Genomic DNA, 14,927 nt, shown 5'->3' with positions numbered 1-14,927 from the left:
CTATTTTGGTAAATGACAGGACAGCTTAGCTGTTCAATGGGACTCACCATGAGTTCACAGGCCTGCTTCCCGTCCATGAAGGTACGAGGGATAGCATTAGGAGTCAGGATCTCATACCTACAGGAAGAGACAGAGAGACTGGGACTGTGTTCTCTACATGACAACGTCAACTGACAGGCGAATGTGTGTTTCTGTGGGTGTGAGACAAATGGTTACGATAGCCATCATTGTGGATGTTAAGTGTTTCCTCTTGCCAGACACACACACACACACACACACACACACACATACACACACACACACACACACACACACACACACACACACACACACACACACACACACACACACACACACACACACACACACACACACACACACACACACACACACACACACACACACACACACACACACACACACACACACACACACGTTACCTCTGTCTGAACTCCTGGAAGGGGATGCGGTTGGGGAAGCCCTGTCTGCAGATGCGGATCCCCTCTAAGACTCCGTTACACCTCAGCTGGTCCAGAACAAGATGGGGAGTCAGCTTACCAGACTGACAGACAGAGAGAGAGAGAGGGAGAGAGAGAGAGAGAGACTTCACAAAATGGGACAAACACCAAATTGAGACTCTGCATGCAGAATTCTGCAAAAATATCCTCTGTGTACAACAAGCAAGAATTGAGAGAGAGAGAGAGAGATTTGTGGAGAGTGTGTGAGAGAGAGAGAGAGACAGAGAGAGAGAGAGGTCACGATCAGATGAGCTCCTGCATTTTTCAGCATTTTCTTTAAAAAAGATAGATTAGGAGTTAGATAAACTTGGATTTTTTGTCAGGAACACATACTGGATTCTACCCTCTACAACATAACCACCACTTCAAATCAAAACTTAAAACCTACAACCTGATATTGAACGGAGTTACGGAATCACCTGGAAGGTTCACAACTACCAAGATTTATTTCTCTATACAGCAAATTCTCTGGAAAACAACAGAAACCTGAAAACCCCATCCAACCTGGAACGGAGTGAGTAATGCTTAGTCTGAAACTATATTTTAAAAGCCAAAAGCCAAGAAGAAAAATACACAACATTACTTTATAAGGACTGAATTCTAACATAATTCTGCCAAGCTTGATACAGCTTCAACTAGCACTGACGTGTCAAGTGAGAGGTGTCAAAGCCCATTAGCCCAACAATGGCAGGAGAGTCACACAGTCTACCCCAACCAAATGGAGAGGCCTTAGAGGCTCCCTCCCGCTGTTCAGAGGTAATTAAAATACAGTACCCTTTGCATGTAAAGAATGATAAGTCAAGAAAAGATTACAAAATGAAGCTCCTTATGGAAAATCAAGAGACACTTTTTGCTGACTATTACAAAAATGGGAACATCAGCAACCTTATCTTCCACACAAACCATCTCCTGGCATGGCACAGTGCTATATTAGCACACTACCCCTTTGTTAAGAGAGGGGGGGTTAACGAGGGGTGGAAACTCAGAATACTTGATAACGAGGACTCTGAGTCAAGCAATATAAATATCTATAAGTCCGGAACAGTAATTGTACAGAGTAACACCAAACAGTTTCAGCTGGACTTTCACCTAATCAAAGAATTAGCCCAGCAGGAGAAGCTCTCCCTTGATAAAGATACCCCTACACCGAGCGGGTCAGACCAGACCTCTTCACTATGTAACCCCACAGACGAGCAACCCCCAGCGGAGAGTCAACCTCCCAGCACAGATTGAAATGAAGGACAAATTCACCCAGCTGGAGATAAGGCAGGTGGAGCTGGAACAGCAGGTGATCACACTTCAGTCAGCACAGACCCAGACAACAGCCCAGCACAACAACAGCCCCTTAACCAGACCAGGAGAGCTGGAGGTGGACAGAGACATATCTGCACTTTGGACAGTGGTGAGACAAATACAACAGGAGAAAGAGGAGCAGAACAGGCAACTAGAGGAGAGTATCAGACTGCTGGTGGAGGAGAGGTTGAGGGGGATGGAGGAGAGGGTGAGGGGGATGGAGGAGAGGTTGAGGGGGACGGCGTGTGACAGAGAACAACCCACTAGAGAGGTGGCCACCCCCACAGAGAAGCCAGCAGAACAGCCCACCTCAGCACCCAACAAAAATCTCGACACCACAGCAGAACAGTCCACACCAGACCCTGACCATAGAGTCGACATCACAGCAGAACAGACAAATGAAGAACCCCAAGCCCAGCGGCTCTCACCCCCTCTGAGCACCCCCCCTGTCAGCCACCCTGATAGCCCTTCTGACAACCCCCCCACACCCACTGAGGACAAACACAAGACACAGATTGTACTACTTATGGACTCAAATGGGAAATATATAGAAGAAAACACAGTGTGTCTAAACTCTGGTGTCCAAACACCCAGAGCGCCCTAGACCTTCTGTCTGAGGCCAAACTAGGCTCACCCAGCCACATAATAATACACACAGGCACAAACGACCTGAGGGCACAGCAGGAAAGAGTGGCCACAGCACTGAAGGGAGTGATTGAAAAGGCTTCTTCTACTTTCCCCAACGCACAAGTGGTTATCTCCACCCTGCTACCACGAAAAGACTTCCACCCTGCCACAATACAGCGGGTAAACGCAAGTATTTCCCGTGACTGTGCCTCAAAACCAAACGTTTTCCTGGCCCACCACTCCACCCTGGACTTGAACAGCCTCTATGACCAGGTCCACCTCTACAAGGCAGCAGTGCCCATCTTTGCCCGAACTGTAAAGGACATCGCTCTCAAACGTATCCCCAACACTTCACACAGGAGCAACAGATCAATAGACACCCCACCCAGACCAGCGAGACACCCTCCCAGACCTGCAGGACCCCCCTTGACCTACACATAGAGGACCCACGCCAAGAGGAATTACATCCAGACCACCGCACACCCAGACACATCCACACCCCTACCCCAACCAATCAACACCCCCACGTCAACCATGCCCACACCCCATTTAGGCCCCCTCAGATCAGACCTATGCCACTCCTGCCCACCCCATGCACCCCACCCCCGCAAAGAGGGCCTCAACATGGAAGCCACACATACGCCCAGGTAGTGAGCGGGCAAACGGTCCCAACCCCCACTCTCACACTCGCCCAAGCCAATGGCATGTACCAGATGCTCAGCAGGCTCTGCTCACACTTACTGGCCTGAGGCCAAACCACGACCAACAACATTGGACCCTTTATGGAACAAAAAGCCTTTACTATTTCATCCTGGAATATCCAAGGCCTGAGGTCATCTGCCTTTGGCCTGAAGAGCAGAAACCCGGACTTCACCAAAGAAATCGGTAATACAGACATTGTCATCCTGCAAGAAACCTGGTATAGAGGAGACAAACCCACTGGATGCCCTCTAGGTTACAGAGAGCTGGTAGTCCCATCCACCAAACTACCAGGTGTGAAACAGGGAAGGGACTCAGGGGGTATGCTAATTTGGTATAGAGCAGACCTAACTCACTCCATTAAATTAATCAAAACAGGAACATTCTACATTTGGCTAGAAATTCAAAAGGAAATTATCCTAACAGAGAAAAATGTCCTCCTGTGTGCTACCTATATCCCCCCACTAGAATCCCCATATTTTAATGAAGACAGCTTCTCCATCCTGGAGGGGGAAATCAATCATTTCCAGGCCCAGGGACATGTACTAGTCTGTGGTGACCTAAATGCCAGAACCGGACAAGAACCTGACACCCTCAGCACACAGGGGGACAAACACCTGCCTGGAGGTGACAGCATTCCCTCTCCCGTATGCCCCCCTAGGCACAACTATGACAACATAACCAACAAAAACGGGTCACAACTCCTGCAGCTCTGTCGCACGCTGGGTATGTACATAGTCAATGGTAGGCTTTGAGGGGACTCCTATGGTAGGTACACCTATAGCTCATCTCTTGGCAGTAGTACTGTAGACTACTTTATCACTGACCTCAACCCAGAGTCTCTCAGAGCGTTCACAGTCAGCCCACTGACACCCCTATCAGACCACAGCAAAATCACAGTCTACCTAAACAGAGCAATACTCAATCATGAGGCATCAAAGCCAAAGGAACTGAGTAACATTAAGAAATGCTATAGATGGAAGGAATGCAGTTTGGAAACCTACCAAAAACAATTAGGCAACAACAAATTCAATCCCTTTTAGACAATTTCCTGGGTAAAACGTTCCACTGTAATAGTGAAGGTGTAAACTTGGCAGTAGAAAATCTTAACAGTATATTTGACCTCTCATCTTCCCTATCAAATCTAAAAATCTCAAATAGAAAACCGAAGAAAATTAACCACAATGACAAATGGTTTGATGAAGAATGCAAAAATCTAAGAAAGAAATTGAGAAACCTGTCCAACCAAAAACATAGAGACCCGGAAAACCTGAGTCTACGCCTTCACTATGGTGAATCACTAAAACAATACAGAAATACACTACGGAAAAAGAAGGAACAGCATGTCAGAAATCAGCTCAATGTAATTGAAGAATCCATAGACTCTAACCACTTCTGGGAAAATTGGAAAACACTAAACAAAAAACAACACGAAGAATTATCTATCCAAAATGGAGATGTATGGGTAAACCACTTCTCCAATCTTTTTGGCTCTATAACAAAGAATAAAGAGCAAAAACATATACATGATCAAATACAGATCTTAGAATCAACTATTAAAGACTACCAGAACCCACTGGATTCTCCAATTTCATTGAATGAGTTACAGGACAAAATAAAAACCCTCCAACCCAAAAAGGCCTGTGGTGTTGATGGTATCCTCAATGAAATGATCAAATATACAGACAACAAATTCCAATTGGCTATACTAAAACTCTTTAACATCATCCTTAGCTCTGGCATCTTCCCCAATATTTGGAACCAAGGACTGATCACCACAATACACAAAAATGGAGACAAATTTGACCCCAATAACTACCGTGGAATATGCGTCAACAGTAACCTTGGGACAATCCTCTGCATTATCATTAACAGCAGACTCGTACACTTCCTCAATGAAAACAATGTACTGAGCAAATGTCAAATTGGCTTTTTACCAAATTACCGTACAACAGACCATGTATTCACCCTGCACACCCTAATTGACAACCAAACAAACCAAAACAAAGGCAAAGTCTTCTCATGCTTTGTTGATTTCAAAAAAGCCTTCGACTCAATTTGGCATGAGGGTCTGCTATACAAACTGATGGAAAGTGGTGTTGGGGGTAAAACATACGACATCATAAAATCCATGTACACAAACAACAAGTGTGCGGTTAAAATTGGCAAAAAACACACAAATTTCTTCACACAGGGTCGTGGGGTTAGACAGGGATGCAGCTTAAGCCCCACCCTCTTCAACATATATATCAACGAACTGGCGCGGGCACTAGAAAAGTCTGCAGCACCCGGCCTCACCCTACTAGAATCTGAAGTCAAATGTCTGCTGTTTGCTGATGATCTAGTGCTTCTGTCACCAACCAAGGAGGGCCTACAGCAGCACCTAGATCTTATGCACAGATTCTGTCAGACCTGGGCCCTGACAGTAAATCTCAGTAAGACAAAAATAATGGTGTTCCAAAAAAGGTCCAGTCACCAGGACAACAAATACAAATTCCATCTAGACACTGTTGCCCTAGAGCACACAAAAAACTATACATACCTTGGCCTAAACATCAGCGCCACAGGTAACTTCCACAAAGCTGTGAACGATCTGAGAGACAAGGCAAGAAGGGCATTCTATGCCATCAAAAGGAACATAAATTTCAACATACCAATTAGGATTTGGCTAAAAATACTTGAATCAGTCATAGAACCCATTGCCCTTTATGGTTGTGAGGTCTGGGGTCCGCTCACCAACCAAGACTTCACAAAATGGGACAAACATCAAATTGAGACTCTGCACGCAGAATTCTGCAAAAATATCCTCCGTGTACAACGTAGAACACCAAATAATGCATGCAGAGCAGAATTAGGCCGATACCCACTAATTATCAAAATCCAGAAAAGAGCTGTTAAATTCTACAACCACCTAAAAGGAAGCGATTCCCAAACCTTCCACAACAAAGCCATCACCTACAGAGAGATGAACCTGGAGAAGAGTCCCATAAGCAAGCTGGTCCTGGTCAAATTGTGCTGCTGTCCTGGGGCTCTGTGGGGTGTGTTTGTGTTTGTGAACAGAGCCCCAGGACAGCAGCACAATTTGACCCAACCAAATCATGAGAAAACAAAAAGATAATTACTTGACACATTGGAAAGAATTAACAAAAAAACAAAGCAAACTAGAATGCTATTTGGCCCTAAACAGAGAGTACACAGCGGCAGAATACCTGACCACTGTGACTGACACAAACTTAAGGAAAGCTTTGACTATGTACAGACTCAGTGAGCATAGCCTTGCTATTGAGAAAGGCCACCGTAGACAGACCTGGCTCTCAAGAGAAGACAGACTATGTGCGCACTGCCCACAAAATGAGGTGGAAACTGAGCTGCACTTCCTAAACTCCTGTCCAACGTATGACCATATTAGAGAGACATATTTCCCTCAGATTACACAGATCCACAAAGAATTAGAAAACAAATCCAATTTTGATAAACTCCCATATCTACTGGGTGAAATTCCACATTGTGCCATCACAGCAGCAAGATGTGTGACCTGTTGCCACAAGAAAAGGGCAACCAGTGAAGAACAAACACCATTGTAAATACAACCCATATTTATGCTTATTTATTTTCCCTTGTGTCCTTTAACCATTTGTACATTGTTACAACACTGTATATATAATATGACATTTGTAATGTCTTTATTGTTTTGCAACTTCTGTATGTATAATGTTTACTGTTAATTTTAATTGTTTATTTCACTTTTGTATAATATCTACCTCACTTGCTTTGGCAATGTTAACACACGTTTACCATGACAATAAAGCTCCTTGAATTGAATTGAATTGAGATGAAAGACAGACAGACACAGACAGACAGACAGACAGACAGACAGACAGACAGACAGACAGACAGACAGACAGACAGACAGACAGACACAGAGATAGAGAAAGAGAGAGAGAGAGATGAAAGACAGACACAGAGAGACAGAGACAGACAGACAGAGAGAGATAGAGGGAGAGGGAGAGATGAAAGACAGACACAGAGAGACAGACAGAGAGACAGACAGACAGAGAGAAAGAGAGAGAGAGAGAGAGAGAGAGATGAAAGACAGACACAGAGAGACAGACAGACAGACAGACAGACAGACAGACAGACAGACAGACAGACAGACACAGAGATAGAGAAAGAGAGAGAGATGAAAGACAGACACAGAGAGACAGAGAGACAGACAGACAGAGAGAAAGAGAGAGAGAGAGAGAGAGAGAGAGAGAGATGAAAGACAGACACAGAGAGACAGACACAGAGAGACAGTCAGAGAGTGTAGGGTTATGACCTGTGGTTGAATATATAGTCTGTCTGTTTGAGAGATAGAGGGAAATCAATTTATAGCCTGGCTGTGTGAGCATCCTAACCCTCCCCTCCCTTCTCCCCTCCTCCTCTTCTCTCTTCCTCTCCTCTCTCACCTTCTTCTCGTGGTTGGGGATGATACAGCGGAGGAAGTTCGGGTTGGTGTTGCGTAGTGTTGCCATCAGCTTGGTGAGGGACTCCTTGTAGAGCTGACCCACGGTCCTGAACATCCCCTTCTTAGTCTTCAGCCCCGCACCGAAGTTGACCGGCCCACTGTTGGTGTCGTTGGACACCTGGTCCAGACCTACGGGCCTCTCCACTACACACAGAGGACGTCACAGTTAGAACAGCTCTGATTGGTGGGTTGGTGGTGGAGGGACCAGAGCTACAGACATGAGTTTGGCCAACTAGGTTAGTGATTTGGAACGGGCTCCATGTTGGTGGGAGAGGTTTCAGTTAACACTGTAGTTGGAATGCAAATGACAATGTTAGTGTCATGGGGGGCTTGGTGCCAACATGGAAGACAGTTTATCAAACTCTGTATATCTGTGGCTTGCTGTTTTGTAAAAACACGTGTATCAAAATCGCAACTGTTTAAGTATTCTGAACGTAGCCCTGGTGAGGATGTGAGAGCAGTGCCTTGTGGTTTATAGAGCTTCTATAGAAATGAAGTGAATTCCTTCAGAATGTTGCAAAAGATTTCAAAAAGCAACGCATGAACACCAGACCATCACAGCACTGTCACTAAAAGCAAATCAACAACAACAACAACAACAACTAAGTACAAATGTAAAGTGAGATATATAGAAAAGAGTTGAGAAATGTATACTCAAACAGAGTTGAGAAGTATTCAGAGGACAACAGTAACAACATGGTACTAAACATGACACTATGAACTACACCACTCACACACAACATAACACAACACACCAGGGGTCTACCAGGCACTAGGGGGAGGGGGGGGGGGTGCCGTGACACAAGCAGACGTAGGAAGAAACCTACTGTCAGAGCCATTGGTCTGCAGTGTGGCATAGGAGTCAAAGAAATATACTCGAGGAAGAGTCTGAATATCTGAGGTAGGAGAGGAGGAAGTCAACATGGAAAGAAAAGAGGAGGGACAGAGGGAGAAGAAGGTGGACAGAGAGGAAAGAAAGAGTGACAAGGGAAAGAAGAACAGGACAGTGGAGAAGGGAGGAGGGAGTGAGAGAATAGTTTGAGTTGAAGATAAACAGAGAAGGGAACGAGAGGGGAGAGAAAACAGTGAGAGGAGGGCAGATACAGAAAGAGAGCAAATAGAAGAGAAGAATAGTAGAGAGAGAAATAAAGCTGTTAGTTCATTCTGGGGAAGCAGTATTATGCTGTGAATCAAACAGATATGGGGGAATCCTCATAGGTGGATTTCACCTGTCTATTAGAAACAGTTAGGTCAGTGCCATTTCTGACTAACACTTTGATAAAGGGACCAAGTATGAAGTATTTGTTGACCCTGTGTGTGTGTGTGTGTGTGTGTGTGTGTGTGTGTGTGTGTGTGTCGTACCCTCTCTCCAGAGCTCAGAGATGAAGTGATCAGAGGACTGGTGGAGGAGAGACGCTATGTTGTCATTCAGAGGATCCATGTTCTTCACCAGCCAATCATCTGCCTTATAGTCCACCTGACAGGAGAAGAGAGAGGGAGAGAGACAGAGAGAGAGAGCGAGAGAGAGGGAGAGAGAGACAGAGAGAGAGAGAGGGAGAGACAGAGGGAGAGAGAGAGAGAGAGGGAGAGAGAGAGAGAGACAGAGAGAGAGGGAGAGAGAAAATTATCTTAACAGAGGAAATTATCAAAAGGAAATTATCTTAACAGAGAAAAATGTCCTCCTGTGTGCTACCTATATCCCCCCACTAGAATCCCCATACTTTAATGAAGACAGCTTCTCCATCCTGGAGGGGGAAGTCAATCATTTCCAGGCCCAGGGACATGTACTAGTCTGTGGCGACCTAAATGCCAGAACCGGACAAGAACCTGACACCCTCAGCACACAGGGGGACAAACACCTGCCTGCAAGTCACAGCATTCCCTCCCACATATGCCCCCCCTAGGAACAACTATGACAACATAACAAACAAAAACGGGTCACAACTCCTGCAGCTCTGTCGCACGCTGGGTAAGTACATAGTCAATGGTAGGCTTCGAGGGGACTCCTATGGTAGGTACACCTATAGCTCAGACTACTTTATCACTGACCTCAACCCAGAGTCTCTCAGAGCGTTCACAGTCAGCCCACTGACACCCCTATCAGACCACAGCAAAATCACAGTCTACTTGAACAGAGCAATACCCAATCACGAGGCATCAAAGCCAAAGGAACTGAGTAACATTAAGAAATGCTATAGATGGAAGGAATGCAGTTTGGAAACCTACCAAAAAACAATTAGGCAACAACAAATCCAATCCCTTTTAGACAATTTCCTTGGTAAAACGTTCCACTGCAATAGTGAAGGTGTAAACTTGGCAGTAGAAAAACTTAACAGTATATTTGACCTCTCAGCTTCCCTATCAAATCTAAAAATCTCAAATAGAAAACCGAAGAAAATGAACAACAATGACAAATGGTTTGATGAAGAATGCAAAAATCTAAGAAAGAAATTGAGAAACCTTTCCAACCAAAAACATAAAGACTCGGAAAACCTGAGTCTACGCTTTCACTATGGTGAATCACTAAAACAATACAGAAATACTCTACGGAAAAAGAAGGAACAGCACGTCAGAAATCAGCTCAATGTAATTGAAGAATCCATAGACTCTAACCACTTCTGGGAAAATTGGAAAACACTAAACAAACAACAACACAAAGAATTATCTATCCAAAATGGAGATGTATGGGTAAACCACTTCTCCAATCTTTTTGGCTCTATAACAAAGAATAAAGAGCAAAAACATATACATGATCAAATACAAATCTTAGAATCAACTATTAAAGACTACCAGAACCCACTGGATTCTCCAATTACCTTGAACGAGTTACAGGACAAAATAAAAACCCTCCAACCCAAAAAGGCCTGTGGTGTTGATGGTATCCTTAATGAAATGATCAAATATACAGACAACAAATTCCAATTGGCTATACTAAAACTCTTTAACATCATCCTTAGCTCTGGCATCTTCCCCAATATTTGGAACCAAGGACTGATCACCCCAATCCACAAAAGTGGAGACAAATTTGACCCCAATAACTACCGTGGAATATACGTCAACAGTAACCTTGGGAAAATCCTCTGCATTATCATTAACAGCAGACTCGTACATTTCCTCAATGAAAACAACGTACTGAGCAAATGTCAAAATGGCTTTTTACCAAATTACCGTACAACAGACCATGTATTCACCCTGCACACCCTAATTGACAACCAAACAATCCAAAACAAAGGCAAAGTCTTCTCATGCTTTGTTGTTTTCAAAAAAGCCTTTGCCTCAATTTGGTATGAGGGTCTGCTATACAAACTGATGGAAAGTGGTGTTGGGGGTAAAACATACGACATTATAAAATCCATGTACACAAACAAGTGTGCGGTTAAAATCGGCAAACAACACACACATTTCTTCACACAGGGTCGTGGGGTGAGACAGGGATGCAACTTAAGCCCCATCCTCTTCAACATATACATCAACGAATTGGCGCGGGCACTAGAAAAGTCTGCAGCACCCGGCCTCACCCTAATAGAATCCGAAGTCAAATGTCTGCTGTTTGCTGATGATCTGGTGCTTCTGTCACCAACCAAAGAGGGCCTACAACAGCACCTAGATCTTCTGCACAGATTCTGTCAGACCTGGGCCCTGACAGTAAATCTCAGTAGGACAAAAATAATGGTGTTCCAAAAAATGTCCAGTCGCCAGGACCACAAATACAAATTCCATCTAGACACTGTTGCCCTAGAGCACACAAAAAACTATACATACCTTGGCCTAAACATCAGAACCACAGGTAACTTCCACAAAGCTGTGAACGATCTGAGAGACAAGGCAAGAATGGCATTCTATGCCATCAAAAGGAACATAAATGTCAACATACCAATTAGGATCTGGCTAAAAATACTTGAATCAGTCATAGAGCCCATTGCCCTTTACGGTTGTGAGGTCTGGGGTCCACTCACCAACCAAGACTTCACAAAATGGGACAAACACCAAATTGAGACTCTGCATGCAGAATTCTGCAAAAATATCCTCCGTGTACAACGTAGAACACCAAATAATGCATGCAGAGCAGAATTAGGCCGATACCCACTAATTATCAAAATCCAGAAAAGAGCTGTTAAATTCTACAACCACCTAAAAGGAAGCGACTCCCAAACCTTCCATAACAAAGCCATCACCTACAGAGAGATGAACCTGGAGAAGAGTCCCCTAAGCAAGCTGGTCCTGGGGCTCTGTTCACAAACACAAACACACCCCACAGAGCCCCAGGACAGCAGCACAATTTGACCCAACCAAATCATGAGAAAACAAAAAGATAATTACTTGACACATTGGAAAGAATTAACAAAAAAACAGAGCAAACTAGAATGCTATTTGGCCCTAAACAGAGAGTACACAGTGGCAGAATACCTGTCGACTGTGACTGACCCAAAATAAGGAAAGCTTTGACTATGTACAGACTTAGTGAGCATAGCCTTGCTATTGAGAAAGGCCGCCGTAGACAGACATGCCATCACAGCAGCAATATTTGTGACCTGTTGCCACAAGAAAAGGACAACCAGTGAAGAACAAAAACCATTGTAAATATAACCGATATTTATGCTTATTTATTTTCCCTTGTGTACTTTAACTATTAGTACATTGTTACAACACTGTATATATATATATATATAATATGACATTTGTAATGTCTTTATTGTTTTGAAACTTCTGTATGCGTAATGTATACTGTTAATTTTTATTGTTTATTTCACTTTTGTATATTATCTACCTCACTTGCTTTGGCAATGTTATCACATGTTTCCCATGACAATAAAGCCCCTTGAATTGAATTGAGAGAGAGAGAGGGGGAGAGAGAGAGAGAGAGAGAGAGGGAAAGAGAGAGAGAGAGGGAGAGACAGAGAGTGAGAGAGAGGGAGAGAGAGAAAGAGAGAGAGGGAGAGACAGAGAGACACAGAGAGAGAGTGAGACAGAGAGAGAGAGTGAGAGAGAGAGAGGGGATTTAGAAACACCTTTCCATGTTGGTGTATGAAGATGGACAGAAGGACAGAACGAGAGGAAGATGTAAACCGTTCCAGTGTAAGGGAGGAGGGATGATAAAGAGAGGAAGATGTAAACCGTTCCAGTGTAAGGGAGGAGGGATGATAAAGAGAGGAAGGTGTAAACCGTTCCAGTGTAAGGGAGGAGGATAAAGAGAGGAAGGTGTAAACCGTTCCAGTGTAAGGGAGGAGGGATGATAAAGAGAGGAAGGTGTAAACCGATCCAGTGTAAGGGAGGAGGGATGATAAAGAGAGGAAGGTATAAACCGTTCCAGTGTAAGGGAGGAGGGATGATAAAGAGAGGAAGGTGTAAACCGTTCCAGTATAAGGGAGGAGGGATGATAAAGAGAGGAAGGTGTAAACCCTTCCAGTGTAAGGGAGGAGGGATGATAAAGGGAGGAAGATGTAAACCGTTCCAGTGTAAGGGAGGAGAGATGATAAAGGGAGGAAGATGTAAACCGTTCCAGTGTAAGGGAGAGGGGATGATAAAGAGAGGAAGGTGTAAACCGTTCCAGTGTAAGGGAGGAGAGATGATAAAGGGAGGAAGATGTAAACCGTTCCAGTGTAAGAGAGGAGGGATGATAAAAAGAGGAAATGTAAACCGTTCCAGTGTAAGGGAGGAGGGATGATAAAGGGAGGATGATGTAAACCGTTCCAGTGTAAGGGAGGAGGGGTGATAAAGAGAGGAAGGTATAAACCGTTCCAGTGTAAGGGAGGAGGGATGATAAAGGGAGGATGATGTAAACCGTTCCAGTGTAAGGGAGGAGGGATGATAAAGAGAGGAAGGTATAAACCGTTCCAGTGTAAGGGAGGAGGGATGATAAAGGGAGGATGATGTAAACCGTTCCAGTGTAAGGGAGGAGAGATGATAAAGGGAGGAAGGTGTAAACCGTTCCAGTGTAAGGGAGGAGGGATGATAAAGAGAGGAAGATGTAAACCGTTCCAATGTAAGGGAGGAGAGATGATAAAGGGAGGAAGATGTAAACCGTTCCAGTTTAAGGGAGGAGAGATGATAAAGAGAGGAAGATGTAAACCGTTCCAGTGTAAGGGAGGAGGGTAAAGAGAGGAAGATGTAAACCTTTCCAGTGTAAGGGAGGAGGGATGATAAAGAGAGGAAGGTGTAAACCGTTCCAGTGTAAGGGAGGAGGGATGATAAAGAGAGGAAGGTGTAAACCGTTCCAGTGTAAGGGAGGAGGGATGTTAAAGAGAGGAAGTAATAAACCGTTCCAGTGTAAGGGAGGAGGGATGATAAAGAGAGGAAGGTGTAAACCGTTCCAGTGTAAGGGAGGAGGGATGATAAAGGGAGGAAGATGTAAACCGTTCCAGTGTAAGGGAGGAGGGATGATAAAGAGAGGAAGGTATAAACCGTTCCAGTGTAAGGGAGGAGGGATGTTAAAGAGAGGAAGTAATAAACCGTTCCAGTGTAAGGGAGGAGGGATGATAAAGAGAGGAAGATGTAAACCGTTCCAGTGTAAGGGAGGAGGGATGATAAAGGGAGGAAGATGTAAACCGTTCCAGTTTAAGGGAGGAGAGATGATAAAGAGAGGAAGATGTAAACCGTTCCAATGTAAGGGAGGAGAGATGATAAAGGGAGGAAGATGTAAACCGTTCCAATGTAAGGGAGGAGAGATGATAAAGGGAGGAAGATGTAAACCGTTCCAGTTTAAGGGAGGAGAGATGATAAAGAGAGGAAGATGTAAACCGTTCCAGTGTAAGGGAGGAGGGTAAAGAGAGGAAGATGTAAACCTTTCCAGTGTAAGGGAGGAGGGATGATAAAGAGAGGAAGGTGTAAACCGTTCCAGTGTAAGGGAGGAGGGATGATAAAGAGAGGAAGGTGTAAACCGTTCCAGTGTAAGGGAGGAGGGATGATAAAGAGAGGAAGGTGTAAACCGTTCCAGTGTAAGGGAGGAGGGATGATAAAGAGAGGAAGGTGTAAACCGTTCCAGTGTAAGGGAGGAGGGATGTTAAAGAGAGGAAGTAATAAACCGTTCCAGTGTAAGGGAGGAGGGATGATAAAGAGAGGAAGGTGTAAACCGTTCCAGTGTAAGGGAGGAGGGATGATAAAGGGAGGAAGATGTAAACCGTTCCAGTTTAAGGGAGGAGAGATGATAAAGAGAGGAAGATGTAAACCGTTCCAGTGTAAGGGAGGAGGGTAAAGAGAGGAAGATGTAAACCTTTCCAGTGTAAGGGAGGAGGGATGATAAAGAGAGGAAGGTGTAAACCGTTCCAGTGTAAGGGAGGAGGGAT

The 14,927-nt window shown here is 44.5% G+C and overlaps 1 protein-coding gene across 5 annotated transcripts in view; it reads right to left on the bottom strand.

Annotated features, from left to right (window-relative positions):
- LOC135521831 (myosin-10-like) overlaps positions 1–14,927 on the bottom strand; it is an 81,601-nt gene that overhangs the window by 24,459 nt on the left and 42,215 nt on the right. For 4 of the 5 annotated variants that reach the window (XM_064947587.1, XM_064947590.1, XM_064947588.1 and 1 more), the window contains exons 16-19: positions 9,007–9,121; positions 7,586–7,788; positions 441–562; positions 48–117 (exon numbers count right to left, since the gene is read on the bottom strand). In XM_064947587.1, coding sequence (XP_064803659.1) covers positions 48–117; positions 441–562; positions 7,586–7,788; positions 9,007–9,121 — 510 coding nt within the window. Of the gene's footprint in view, positions 1–47; positions 118–440; positions 563–7,585; positions 7,789–8,471; positions 8,541–9,006; positions 9,122–14,927 lie in introns of all 5 variants that reach the window. The other variant, XM_064947591.1, reaches the window with a different exon arrangement.

Source organism: Oncorhynchus masou, chromosome 30 (assembly GCF_036934945.1).
Source record: "Oncorhynchus masou masou isolate Uvic2021 chromosome 30, UVic_Omas_1.1, whole genome shotgun sequence".
Taxonomy (NCBI): Eukaryota; Metazoa; Chordata; class Actinopteri; order Salmoniformes; family Salmonidae; genus Oncorhynchus; species Oncorhynchus masou.
The sequence above is the reverse complement of the archived record's forward strand: the minus strand, read 5'-3'. Positions and strand labels throughout refer to the sequence as shown.